This window comes from Emydura macquarii, unplaced genomic scaffold (genome assembly GCF_026122565.2).
Source record: "Emydura macquarii macquarii isolate MOO-44397 ecotype Brisbane River unplaced genomic scaffold, CSIRO-AGI_Emac_v2 contig_2768, whole genome shotgun sequence".
Lineage (NCBI taxonomy): Eukaryota > Metazoa > Chordata > Testudines > Chelidae > Emydura > Emydura macquarii.
In genome coordinates this window covers 40942661-40957580 of record NW_027132905.1, presented here as the reverse complement: position 1 = coordinate 40957580, position 14920 = coordinate 40942661, and the positions used below count along the sequence as shown (strand labels likewise).

At 41.0% G+C, this 14920-nt stretch overlaps 1 protein-coding gene across 3 annotated transcripts in view; it reads left to right on the top strand.

The window, feature by feature from the left end:
- The window catches only part of GABRD (gamma-aminobutyric acid type A receptor subunit delta), a 38839-nt gene that overhangs the window by 18361 nt on the left and 5558 nt on the right, over nt 1–14920 (top strand). For 2 of the 3 annotated variants that reach the window (XM_067567169.1, XM_067567170.1), the window contains 5 exons: nt 5518–5616; nt 6458–6570; nt 8721–8788; nt 9875–10095; nt 11849–11931. In XM_067567169.1, coding sequence (XP_067423270.1) covers nt 6462–6570; nt 8721–8788; nt 9875–10095; nt 11849–11931 — 481 coding nt within the window. In that variant the 5' untranslated portion in view covers nt 5518–5616; nt 6458–6461. The remainder of the gene's footprint in view (nt 1–5517; nt 5617–6457; nt 6571–8720; nt 8789–9874; nt 10096–11848; nt 11932–14920) is intronic. The other variant, XM_067567168.1, reaches the window with a different exon arrangement.

The window sequence follows — 14920 nt, the reverse complement described above, 5'->3', positions numbered from 1 at the left end:
TTTGTTGCTTTCCTCTGCACTTTCTCCAGTTTGTCGTCAACTTTCTTAAAGCGTGTCACCCAAAACTGGACACAGTATTCCACTGACACCTCATCAGTGCTGAGTCGAGTAGAACAATTGCCTCTCTTGTCTTACATACAATGTTCCTTGTTAATACACCCCAGAATGATATTGACCTTTTTTGCAACTGCATCACTTTGGTAGTGCACATTCAATGTGCGATCCATTATAACATTTGATTTTTTTTTCTTTCTAAGCATAGTACTTTGAACTTGTCTTTATTGAATTTCATCTTACTGATTTCAGACAAGTTCTCAATTTGTGAAAGTCATGTTGAATTCTAATCCTGTCCGCAAAGTGTGAGCAACCCCTTCCAGCTTGGCATCATTCTCAAATTTTATAAGCATACTCTCTCCACACTATTATCCAAATCATTAATGAAAATATTGAATAGTACCAGACCCAGGACTGACCTCCACAAGACCTCCCTAGATACCGCCTCCTATTTTGACAGATAATACTATGAGTACATTTTTTAACCAGCTGTGCATACATTCTATAGTAATTTCATTTAGACTACATTTCCCTTGCTTGATGTTCAAGCAAGGGCGAAGTTCCAGATTTGCACTGATGCAAGTCGCTGCCCTGAAAGAGAGAGTGCAAGGGTGCAGGCGAGAGTTAAAAAACCCTCTCTTGAACTGCAGCTTGCAGAGAACTTTCCAGAGAAATTATGCTGGTACGCATGAGTTTGTTGCCCTCCTATTGGCACCCCTCTCTCACTTGGTGCAAGGTAAAGATAAGCTATTTTTTTTTGTCATTGTGTGCTGCTGTAAGCCCCTAGGGTATTAGGAATTAATAGTGTACTTCTATATGGTGCCTTTCATCCCAAAGCACACTGTATAACAGCTTAGGTCAAGAAGTGATGTTGCTGAATCAGCTAAAGGTGGTTTCCTTTCTTCCCATCTTTATTACTTGGATTATAAAATGCAAATCCCTTTCAGCTTGCATTTCCATGCCAGTCCTCATGTTTCTGGGTAAAATTAATGAATAACATCTCAGACCTCAGATAAATCCCCATTGCACATCGTGGGTGAATGGACTTCTCTGCTCTTGCACACAGTCTTAGGAAAACTGGGCCTGGTATAGGGAAGTCCATGGGGTGGGGCTATGGAGGTATCACACACCAAGCTGCAGGCAGGCCATTGGGCTGCAGTATATGCCCTTCGAGGCCATTGTGCCCGTTTATGGGCTGCAATAGAGCCCAGTCCACTTTACAACCCTTATATTTGTGTTTTGGGCCACTGGATCTATGTAAGTTTGGCTCTGATTTGCGCCTTGAAATGACATCTTCAAACAGATTAGTACAAGGTCCCCTGCCTGGTTCCTTCTGTCTCACCCGCTCTCCTGCTCCACACTTCTGGCAGCCTGTAGTGTGGTAAGAAGGGTTTATGTGGGCCCTCTGCACGTACATGAATGTCACTCCAGGTGTGAATTTTGCCATGTTTTCTATCCAGTCAAATAGTAAAGAGTCCTTAGTATTTTTCATTAGATTAGGTTAAAACAAACAAACAAATTATATGTCCTGTGCAGAGGACAAACAAACAAAATTTGTATCTTCAGTACAGGGGGCCTAGATGACCTAGCCTCCCAGTCCTCCATTTCTATGATTCTATGCCCAGTACCCTATTGGATGTGTGATGGCTGGGAATGGCTATTATGGAGACTTCTGAGGCCCCAGAAGTCCAAATTCATCCCTGGAGTGAATGAGTATAATTCCTGTTGACAGGAGTTGGAAGCTGCACCTCCTTACACCGTGACTAAATTTAACTCTTGACCTACAGCCTGTGTGTCCCAACGCACAGGCTCTGCTGCATTATTCCTAACGCCTACATTCTTTTCCTTTGATCCTTTATCTTCCACACCAGCCTAATGAAGAATCTAGTGTAGTCTGGACAATCTGACTAGTTATAGGGGTTGCCACTGAGTAGTTTAGGACCAAAATTAAGGTTTTTCACAGAAAAATCAAATATGGATAGACTGTTTTCAATAACCTAATTGTTAATGTTTTTAAATGAAATTGGTTTTTGGTTGTTTGGATTTACATATTCTCTGCCCAACACCCAGCACTACGCTAGAGCCTGAGAAATAGAAAGTGACTAAAACTAAGTGAAAATGACAAGTCTATTTTTTATCATCCAATCAAATGAAATTCAAAAAGAAAACAAGTTGTGTGAAAGCAAATCAGCTCTTAACAGTTCTCTCAGTTGTAATATTTTGATATCCCATTTGGTGTAAGTGGACATAGCTCTATTGACCTCAGTGCTACACCCAATAGTTACACTAACCTGCACCAGGTGAGAATCAGACCCTCAGGCTTTATTAATAATAGAACCAAGATTCCTTTTTAATTTTGTGGTATATTGTGCTGTGGATTTTTAAGTAAAATTCCCCATGCATTGCAATATGCTTAAAATGCATGTCTTATATGGCCCATGATTTTTAACCTGAGATTGTCCTTTTAGCTCTCTTATTCTTGTTAGCGACACTTCAATAGAACATTGACACAGGATAATGACCTCCCACTCTGTTGCGTGCTGTAAATTCTGAGGCTTTTATGGAAAATAAATGTCATGGGAAAATGAGGTGATTTTATTTGTCAAAGTTGATGATGCTCCTGACAGTTCTCTTACAATGACTTTATTTCTGGTGATAGCAAGTGACTGATGATGAGTCAGTCATCTGGGGATAAGTTCTCCAGGCAGCCACGTAACATATTTTGGTGTGAAAATGGAGCTGCAGTTTGTTTTCTTAAATGTTTCAGATTCATTATGCAATAGTAGACATAAGGCTTTGGACTTTTATAACATCTTGCAGCTAATGATCGCAAACCACTCTACGCACAAAATCCTGAAAAGTAGATCCTGGCTTCCTTATGGATCAGGCCCCAAAGACAAGCACGTAAGATAAGCAAGGGATGCATGCAGGAATCTCTTCACTCTCTACCACAATGCAGCCACCTCTGGAGTTGACTCTGTCATTTGTTTAAAAAACAAGACAGAATGACAAATCTATGCCTAAAAAAGTGCATCAGATCTTTAATGACCAGGATCTCATTTCTGTGTCTCAGGCCAAGATTTACAAATTACATAAAAATACATTTAGAAACAAAATATTTTAAAGCTATTCCCTTTTTCACTAATCTGCCAAGACCATAATTCTGGATGTCATATGTCCTCAGTAGTAACTAACAGCCTCAGTGATACTCAGAACAGGTCAGGGAATGCAAAAGAAAAATAAATAAAAATATCACTGAGCTGCAATGTTCATCCTTAGCTGCAGCAGGAGGAATGCAGAATCTTGAGCTTGGGTTTAGCAGGTAAGTAAGGGAGTGAAAGGGGAACTTTACTTAAGTAAAATGTTGGCACTTAGATACCTAGGTGATAGGAACCAAAGAAATATCAAAGATAATAGATAGAGATAAGTGAGCTGGTTGCACAGGTGACAAGAACCAGCAAATGGAAAAATCTATAGGGCCAGATCATCAGTTGGAATAAATTAGCATAGCCTAATTGATTTCAGTGGAGTCTATGTCAATTTATGCTAGCTGAGGATCTGGGCCAGCGAGTCCTCTGAGATATTTAGATAATAATGAGACAGGAGCCTTAGAGATAGGTGCTGTAGCTATCTAGCTATGTGAGTGGGTCTGTCTATGTCAAGAGAATAGTATAAATGCATTTAAACAAGCATCCCTAACATTATGAGCTAATGAAATTATGAGCTAATAAAATTTCACTGTTGGGCAATAACTATCCCCATGCGTCTTCCAGGTCACTTTACTCCTGACAGCTCTATTAACTTAGGAAAGCAATGTCTCTGTTACTCAGAGCTTACATTCACATACTGTTATCCCAAAGCTTCCTTATATTAACAACTCCATTCACAAGAGGCAAAAACATCATCACTGGGGTAATCAAATATTCCCCTTCCAATCCATGGTGAGAGGAAGCATTGTTCTGGTGGCTGATTCTTGCATTAAGTGTAAATACTGAGCTGAATACACCCATAATTGGCACATTTTGAAGAAAAAACGTGTGCCTATGTGGTCAATGTCACATGAATGTTCTAAGTTATAGAAATCCCAAAGCAAGAGGTGTTGATGCTATATTAATCTTCAGCCTTCCATAAATATTAAAAAATATTAGTCTTCTGCTATCAGTGATATTTCTTTTAAGCTCCATGTTTATTGCAGACCTGAGTGGAAGCAGCTGCACCCATGCTCAGATGTGGTGCTTGCATCCAGTTACATGTGTCTCTGAAAGACTTGAGAGTTACCTACACACCCTGGTAGACAGGGTCTCTTTGCTAATTTATAGTCAAAAAACAAACAATTCCCATTTCAATGACCATGTTAGCCATCTGAAGGTTTTCATACTAATTCTCTGATATGAGCAGGAGAACCTCAAGAAGTTATGCTGTCAGCTCAGTGCGTGTGCAGTTTTACAGGCAACTCCTATTAACTTTAACCTGGCCTGAGAATTCCCAGCAACTGGCACTGAAAATTAAGTTCTAGAGATCAAACACTGATTCTATTTATCTGGAGAAATCTGAGATTTATGTTGAAAGAATATTTTCAGAATAGTCCTTTCAGGACTTTGCTTTTTGCTGCCTCTTTGTCTTTCTCAACTTGTTCACTCTTTTGACCAGAGCTTTGCAAAAGTTGGCCATTTCAGGTCACATAAGTTTACATCCCCTCAAGTTTGCTTTTCTTTTTGTGTTTGCATGGGTCTGTGGTGCTTTTCACAAGAGCAGCACCCTCAGTACCCCTAGTTCCAGCACCTAGGATCCTGCCTTTCCCATCTCACATTGAGCCATTCAGAAACTCCTTTCACATCCAGTGGACCTGGATCTTTGGGGGAGAGGCTGAGAGTTAAGTCAGCAGTGTCTGCAGGTGAAGTTTAACTCTTGTTATCTCACCAGCAGGGAGTAGATTTCTCCCCCTCCTCCTTCAAGAGTGAAAATTGATGAAGGCAAGAATGGCCTCCTGATGGTGTCACATGTTATGACTGACTTGTCTCAGGTTCATTCAACTCACAGGGCTTCTCTGTGACCTCTCCAAGGTGTTCTTGGAGTATAGTACCTTGGGCACAAGAACTGGAGCAGAATAGTTACTGAACTCATTTAAGCTGTGATTTAGTGGATGAAGCAGAAAGCCCTGCAGAACCTGTGAGAGTGGGACTGTAGAGACCAGAATGATGGGCATTATATATGGGGGATGGATTGATCAGTAGCAGTGGCTATGGTCAGCTTCTTTTTTAATGATTGTGAAATTTTTGCATTTTGTTTGACGCTTTCTAGTCTGAGGTTTGTTAGTCTAGAGGCCTGATTGGCTTTGGGGAACAAAGGTCTTTTTAAAATTGGATTAGGTAACTGGAATTAGCAAACATGACTTGAAGCACGTAGGCTAGACACAGTTTAACACCTTTACAATTATGTTAACTCATTGTGTTGTTAACCCAGAGGTGCAGATTTCCTGACCCAGCAAGAACAGCTAGATGGTGTTCAGCAGTGGTGGATATATGGTGCCTAGGCCATAAATCAGCTAAGGCCTTTGAGTAGGTTGGTACTCCTATACTCTTACCTTTTCCACATATTCTCAGCCCACCGATAGTTTAGATAAAAATCCTCTTATTCATTTGATAATTATAGTATATTTGGTTTAATCTAAGCACTTAAAGATTCCTGCTAACTGATCATGTTACTTTATTATGCTGTCAGTTGAGTACATGGTGAAGTTGACTTATGGCAAAGTCATGCTTGTCATACAACATCTTCACTTCAACTGGAATTACATTTTGCACATCAAGATTTAGTGAAGCAATTCAGGATTTATGGTGTCTTTCTTCATAAACAAAACCCTCACTATTTCCAGGTCCCTCCATAAGCAGGTTCAACAGGATTAATTAATAACAGAATTGAATCCCATTTCTTTTTCATATTGGAGGAAAAAAGGAAGTTGAATTAATAACGAAATCTTAATTTGGTTCCAGTGACTAACTTTCACAATTATTTTTTTCACAACAATAAATAAATAAATAAATAAAGTCATTTTAAACCTTGATTTTATTTATTTAGGGGAAAAAATAAATGAACTAAAAGATGTTTGGTCTTTAACTCATGTTCCATAGATAGTCTGTAGCCTTGTCTAGACTATTTTCTAATCTAAACATCATTTGTCCTTCCCTTCCCCCCAAATAATTGAAATAGTCCTCCTATCAACTCACAGAACTGCTCCAATCAGTTACCAATCATGCTGAGTTGCCTAGGCTCTATCAGAGCTCTAGTAATGTACATTTAAGTCTTCTATCTTTTTCTGACACATTTTATTTTCTCGACACATGGTGAGGTTTTAAAAGCTTGCTTGGACACTTGTTTTTTGTTTGTTTTTTTTGTTATCCAGAGCAATGAATGACATTGGAGATTACATAGGCTCCAACATAGAAATATCCTGGTTACCTAATCTGGATGATTTAATGAAAGGATATGCACGGAATTTCAGGCCTGGAATTGGAGGTAAGAGTCTGATTGATGTCTATTCTGATTGCTAATGTATTCCTTATACAATCTAGTAGCTGAAAATATGTGAGTGTCTGCCCTTCGCTGGATAAAATCAGGTGTTTGTGAATGTCTTGCTTTTGAATGTAGGGGTAATAACGAAAAGAATGATTTTTTTATGTGTCAGCCTTTGCAAAAAGGCCCAGGGCATTTCACAGTCTAGCACAATTAAAAGTTGCATCAAACTAGTTATCTTTTCAGTTTTGAATTCAAATTTGAGTTTGCTATGCCAAATCAGCCTTCTCCCTCACACTATGCACAATCCTCTTGTTTTGGGGCTTTGGTAAAAGGACAAAACTCAGTGGGTTCATTAAGAGGATCCCAAATCTTTTAGATGCACCTGGGTCAGTCTACAGAATTGTGTCAAAGCCAAGCAAAATGTGCCATTTCGCCTGGTTCCAAAGCAAAAGCAAGGGATACTCTGTGGTTTCCACTGAGTTTTGCTTTAAGGTATTGAGTTTGTCTGAACTGGAAGCTCAAAGCAAATCTCAGTGAATGCACTGTGGGCTTACAGCAAAAATGTTCTCATGAGTCCTTTGCACTGTGATTCTGTTAAACTTCACACACATCTGTTATTAAAAATGAGAGAGGGCTAACCCACAGAGTTTGGAGCCACATCCAATCCCATATCATTGCAAAGTTCAGTGGCATTTGGATCTAGGTTTTTGTTCAGGTTCTTTAAAGTTGTCGTCAAAGGGCTTGATTTCCTCTCCATTCATCAATGGCAGTCTGTTCATTGAGTTAAATGAGTGTTGGATAAGACCCTAAACAGGCTTATTTTCTCTCATGTGAAACAGCAAATGGGTCCATGAGTTGTGGCAAAAAAGATACCAAGATGTCAGGCTCCCTGGTTACACTTTATAACCTAGCAGTATCTCTGAATTTAGGGCAATCCAGTGAGTCTGCAGACATCAACTTTAAGCAATCCAGTAAATAAAAGGAAAATAACTGTGCTTTTTGGGCCCAGTGTTACAGAAATGATTTATAATGCAGTAATAACAGTAAAATCAGTTGCCCAGATTTTCAAAAACATTTTGGGTGCACAACTTGAGATGCCTTAAAGGAGCCTGATTTTTCAGAAGGTGGGTACTCAGCATTGTCTGAAAATCAGGCCCCTCCGGTTGGACCCTCAAAATGGAAGCCACCAAAATCACTAGTCATTTTTAAAAATCTTGGCCAATTTGACCAGGTTGTGACTGGCCTGCAAAGAGACTATAAGACTTAAAGCTACTGGCAGATATTATCGACTTTCCTGTAGCTCTAGGGGCCTTTTGTTTTCCCTTTGAGCATGTGTGCAGTTCAGTTGATACCCATGTGGTCTGCATATGTATGTGGACCTGGATCTTTATAGCGTTGCAGCAACAATACACATACATAACATGTTTAGATAGCATTGGGCAACCCCCATTTCAAGTGTTCTTTCCAAACTATCACTCTATCCCAATCCACAGAACAGTGAACTTAGCAAAGCATGCCCGTGTATTGAAGCAACAATTCCATCTTACAAGGGCAGAGGAAATTCTACTAGGAATCTGGACACCTCAACAAGTCAGTCAGTTTATAATCAGCATTAATTGTCACTCTCACAAGCCAATGTTTTGTTGTTTTTTTATCTGAAGCAGTTACTTGCTAAATGGATGAAGTTTTCTTACCTTTGAAAATGTCAAAGAAATTACTTAAACTGATCCTTAAAGCTCAAGGCCCCACTGAGCAATATGTGCAGCTCCTATTTTCTCCTAACTGAGTTCTTACACCACTCCTGTCATCATAATATCTGAACTGATGTTTGGAAAGTTATTTTGTGGTCCATATCTAGTAGTGGTCACCTCTGTACTGGGATGCTCACGTAGGTGTCATGATTTCAAGGGGTTTCATGACTAACCTCTATGGTTAGAGAGGAGGATTTCTGTGGAAACTTGGCATCACAATATGGAAGAGATTGGAAACCCATTGTTCTAAGATAGATTTTATTTCTGGAAACTGTGAGGTGTAGAGGAAATGATACTTATGGATTCTTTTCTGTGAACTGACTCCATATGAAAAGATTGACAAAGCTAGTGCATATGTATTCACACCATATTCTCCCCAATTTAATGTCTATTTCTCAGGCCCTCCTGTTAATGTTGCCCTAGCGATTGAAGTAGCTAGCATTGACCACATCTCAGAAGTTAACATGGTAAGTTGCCATTTAAACTTGTGAAGACTAGAAAGTTGTGAATGCTTATACTGTGGAGATGGGAAGTATGGAAAACTGATTAGGTTGATACGATCATTCTATTTAGAACCATCACTAGCTGAAATGAATTAGCAAAGAAGGAAAAGATTTTCCTAAATGTTTCAAGTGAAAAATTGTCCCAGGAAAATCGAATAAAGAGCAGACTTACAGCTGCGTTCTAGCCCATAGGTCAGATCCTCAGCAGCTGTACATTGGCATAACTTCACTGGAGCTATACTGATTTACACCAGCTAGGGATCTGGCCATGTATGCCCCATTTAAGCTGGTTTAGTAGAGAGGGCAGGGTTGGAGTCTGAAGTATGTTGCCTTTAGCATTCGAAAAAATATTTTTAAGAGTTAAATCGAATTTCTACTCAAATTTCACTTCCTCCTGGACACTTTGGGAAAGAGGCCTTTGGAGCTCAGCCTTGTTTTGCCCCCCTCCAAAGCCACTGAGTTGTGGGATGCTCCCTCAGCCATCCCAACCATGCCCATAGCCCTGAACGAAGCAACAGGCTAGAACAAGCCACACTACCACTTGGCTAAAGAACTGCAAAGATCAGCTGCATTTTGGTAGCCTATTAAACCTGAAAGATTTATTTTTAAACCATAGCTGAACCCTTCTCTCTATTACATTTCACCTAGGGCTTTTTTTTTTTTACCCTAACCGGGGGGAAAAAAAAACTCAACAAAGCACCATTGGTCCTACTTAGGAAAGATGCTCGGGAGGGATATTGACCTGATTCTCCCCATCAATCTCCGACAGACATGCAGCTCTTGCTACACAGTATACCTGACAATGCCATTGAATCAGAGCAATTAAACATATGCTTTTGGATATGCTGGGGTTATCCATGGGTAGAAGCAGACAAGAGACATTAAAATGCCCAGGCAGTTTTATTCTGATTGAGTATAAAAATATTCCAGTGCACAGGAAGCAGCTATTAGATGTTCCAGACTAATACAATGAAATTTGACCAAGCCCCAAGATATCATCATTGTGTTTGTTTCCCATGGTTTGTTAACTCTTGGTTCTTCTTGTGCTAGGAATACACCATGACAGTATTTTTGCATCAGAGCTGGCGAGATGACCGGCTGTCTTACAACCACACCAACGAGACTCTGGGCTTGGACAGTCGGTTTGTGGACAAGCTCTGGTTACCAGATACATTCATAGTAAATGCCAAGTCTGCCTGGTTCCATGATGTGACTGTGGAAAACAAACTTATCAGGCTACAGCCTGATGGAGTCATTTTATATAGCATCAGGTAAAGAGAGAGATTTCACTCACGGGTTAGCTTTTTTAATAGTCTTTAAAAAATAATAAGCCCCTTTTCCTTGATTATTTTTGAAAACAACATTCATTTAAAAAAACCAAAAAAAAGTCAGCCAGATGCATTTCTATTGAGGAACCCTCATCTTTCTGCCAGGTCTAAAATGGGAAGGCACCTGTGGCAACAGTAACAAATTTCCGTTCATGTGATCATTAATTGCAAGCACATCATTAATAGAGCATAATATTGCTATAATTGGGGTTGTTCTGCAGCCACCAGCCCAAGAGGCAATATGAACAGAGCAAAGAGTTCCTGGGTTCTGTTGCTGACATTGCCATTGATTCCCTCTGTGACCTTGTTCAAGTCATCTAGACTCTCTCAGCTTTAAGCTTCTCTGTCTTTGCAATGGCAATAGTAACATTGTTAATAGAACCTCAAAGGAGTATTCCGAGAAAAAGTGAATGTGTGCACAATGCTTTGTAGGGTCAAATTCATCCCTGGAGGAACTTCATTGACATTACACCAGAATGACTTGACTCACAAAACTAATATAGTGCTTATTTATTAGTAATAATAGTATCTGGCTTTGAGCAAGTCATTTAACCACTTGATGCCTCTGTTTCCTCTACCTCAAGGGGGTGCAGTGGGGACTGGTTAAGACAATGGCCAGAAAGGGCTTTGAAAGTATTACTGTTTTTGATGTGGACACCGGCAAAATGAGGACAGACACATGCATGGAATTAAGCATCAGGACACAACTTATATTAAACTTCAATACCAGGGAGAGGCGCTACCTGCCCATCCCCCACACTCTCCAGTACCAAGCACTTAATTTGTTCAGGTGTGGGGTTGCAGAGCTCCTTACCATATAACCCGTAACATGGGATAGGCTCTCCTCAGCCGCATCCCCAGGACTCAGCTCTCTCTGAGTCCTGGCAGCTTTTCTGTGGTAAGCCGGACAGAGGGTGCAGCAGCGTGGGGACCTCGGCCTGCGAGGGCCACAAGGTCTGACCTCAGTTCGTGAGGGCCTCAAGGTCTCACCCTATTACATGAGCCCAAGGCCTATCACCAAAATCCCAGGTCTTTTACCTCTGGGAACCATTCATTTTAGTCTCTTTACCACACTGGAAACTGGCTGCAAGTTGTGACAAATAAACAACTCCACACCAGTATCTCAGTTAGGTGCCATGCACGTTCCTACTCAACCCACTGTGGCTTGCAAGTGCTGCAAGGGTCAAAAAACTTCCTGGTCCTCCACCAGTTGGCCCATGGGAGAAAATATTAGTTCCTGAATCCTAAACAGGCGATCGGCTAGACCCGCAGTGTCTGTTAGGCCAGGTTCCCATTCCTAGTTCAGGTGGGTAGGGTGGGCTGCTGGAACGGAGCCGAAAGAGGCTCCACACTGTCCCCGCACCAGGTCCTGGGAGCTGGTAAATGCTGGCCAGTCAGCACCCTTCTCCCTCAGCTGGTCAAAGGATGCCAGAGATTCCCGAGGAAAGGACCTACCTATTGTCCCTTGGCAAGTGTCTCCCTCTGTTGCTGCTGGGACTGTCCCCCTTTTGCAGTTAGCCCCATCAAGTTCCCCCACCTATTGATGCAGGTTGGTGGCATTTTAATAATAGAGGTAGGTTAAGGGTTTCCTACTCAGTCTTTGGATTATGGGGAAAATTACATGCCAAGCTATGGAAGCCTACAGCCCTCTCTGAATATAACTAACTGGTACTTTGCTTTTCCTTGCATGGGCCAGGATTACCTCAACAGTGGCCTGTGACATGGACCTTTCCAAGTATCCTATGGATGAACAAGAGTGCATGCTGGATTTGGAGAGCTGTGAGTACAATATATTGAGTCTGGTGGTGCCTATAATGTATGTTCTGTTGAAAGCCTGCATAGATAGTACTTTGCTTTGGTTCTGCCAAAGTGAGTCAGCTTAAATCAATCCAATACAAGGGCTGTTTCAGATTTAGGAAATATAAGGTCCAACACCAGTTCCCTTGATTCCAAGGTTTGGGCATCAGATTATATAGAGAGCCTTACAGCACTAGTTCAAATCTGCCCCAGTCCAGAACTCTAGAACTGAATCCAGCAAGGTGCTCAGCTCCCTCCATTCCCACTGGAAATGGAGAATTGGGAGCTGAAGGCTGATCCAAAGCCCACTGAAAACAGTGGGAGTCTTTCCATTAACTTGAGTGGGTTTTGGATCATGCCCTGAGAGGCAAAGCAGAGAGTACAGAAGGACTGAGCCCCAGGGCAAACTTCTGAGTGGGTTTTTTTCTCTAAGAGAAATCAAGAGAGGGGCAGAATTCCCTGTGTACAATGACTGCTGTTGTTACTAGACCCTGTAAAGGGCTCTGTCTTTCCTTGGCACCACATCACCCTTACACAGGAGTCAGTCAGAATCTCAGCCATAGACTGGTCAAACTCTATTTTGTGCTTATGTGGGAAACCTGTAGTAATTGGGTCTACATTCTCCTCTTGATCAGTGTGTAATTCCCATGAGCATTTGGGGACAAATTCACTACTGACATAAGCAGGCACCACTCTATTGCCAGCAGCAACTTTGGCCTGTTGTGCCTACATCAAGGGGAGAATAGAGTCCTGATGTTTCCAGAGATTTAGGGGTAGCAGAGTACCTGAGCGGGGGAAAACACATTGCCACATTGGTGTGCGCATCAATCTCTCTCTTTCTTTTATAGCACTGACTCTGTTTTCTAGGCAATTAACCACAATACAATTTCATTCTGTCCAAAATAGCAATCTGCAGTTTTACTTATGTAATCAGCAAATGCAGAGGCAGCAGACAATGAACTAGCAATCAATTTATTCTCCCAGCAAGTTTTGCAGGGTTTTATTTTAATTTAATTTGAAGATTCTGATTTCAGTGCAATAAACATAAGTAGAAATAAAGCCTCTTTAAACAAATGTATTAAAAGTAAAAACCAGGGGAGACTTTCCCCCTATTGTTTCCACATGCAGAGTTTCTGCTAGGCAATTCCCAATCCAAACCAAGGTGACTATATATTCCAAAGTGAGCCCACTTTCCTGCAGCAATGGTGTGGGTCAATTTTTAATGCTTTTACAAGATACCTTGCTCTATTTCTATCTAAACAGGCATTTCTCATTAGTAAATGGATGCTGACAGGTTACGCATTACGGACCAGATTCCCTGCCGCGTCTAACTTCCGTTGGGCACAGCAAGGAGGTGATGGGGTGCCAGGGAACTGAGCATAACTCCCTGATTCCCTGCCTCACCTTGGCCCCAAAAGCACAAGTTAGAGCAGCCTCCATGGATCACCTGACAGCTGGAGATAGCTGCAGTGCATCACTCTCCAGTCAATCTACTTTCTTGCCTGTCTTTACCCCGATATGTCCCCTGAACCAGAGTCTGCACAGAAGGTGACACAGGAGCCAGCTTTCCTTGCTCTATACCTGCTGATGGCTCCCCCTGACAATAAGGGGGGGGGGGGGACAATAAGAGAAAATGTGGAAATGGCAGAAATGCTAAATGACTTTTTTGTATCAGTTTTCACCAAGAAGTTTAGTAGTGATTGGACATCTAACATAGTGAATGCCAGTGAAAATGAGGTAGGATCAGAGGCTAAAATAGGGAAAGAACAAGTTAAAAATTACGTGGACAAGTTAGATATCTTCAAGTCACTATGGCCTGATGAAATATATCCTAGAATACTCAAAGAGCTGACTGAGGAGATATCTGAGCCATTAGCAATTATCTTTGAAAAGTCATGGATGATGGGAGAGATTCCAGAGGACTAGAAAAGGGCAAATCTAGTGCCAATCTATAAATAGGGAAATAAGGACAACTCGGGGAATTACAGGCCAGTCAGTTTAACTTTAGTATCTGGAAAGATAATACATCAAATAATTAAGCAATCAATTTGCAAACACTTAGAAGATAATAAGGTGATAAATAACAATCAGCATGGATTTGTCAAGAACAAATCATGTCAAAGCAATGTAATAGCTTTCTTTAACAAGGTAACAAGCCTTGTGACTATGGGGGAAGCAGTAGATGTGGTATATCTTGACTTTAGTAAGGCTTTTGATACTGTCTCGCATGACTCTCTCATAAACAAACTAGGGAAATACAACCTAGATGGAGCTACTATAAGGTGGGTGCATAACTGGTTGGAAAACTGTTCCTAGAAAGTAATCATCAGTGGCTCACAGTCAAGCTGGAAGGACATATCAAGTAGAGTTTCGCAGGGATCTGTTCTGCGTCTGGTTCTGTTCAATATCGTCATCAATGATTTAGATAATGGCATAGAGAGTACACTTACAAACTTTGTGGACGATACCAAGCTGGGAGGGGTTGCAAGTGCTTGGGAGGGTAGGATTAAAATTCAAAATGATCTGGACAAACAGGACAAATGATCTGAAATAAATAGGATGAAATTCAATAAGGATAAATGCAAAGTACTCCTCTTAGGAAGGAACAATCAATGGCACACAGACAAAATGGGAAATGGCTGCCTAGGAAGCAGTAGTGCGGAAAGGGATCTGGGTGTCCGTGGATCAGAAGCTATATATGAGTCAACAGTGTAACACAGTTGCAAAAAAAGCAAATATCATTCTGGGATGTATTAGCAGGAGTGTAGTAAGCAAGACACAAGAAGTAATTCTTCCACTCTACTCTGCACTGATTAGGCCTCAATTAGAGTATTGTATCCATTTTTGGGCACCACATTTCAGGAAAGATGTGAGCAAATTGGAAAAAGTCCAGAGAAGAGCAACAAAAATGATTAAATGTCTAGGAAACGTGACCTATGAGGGAAGATGGAAAAAATTGGGTTTGTTTAGT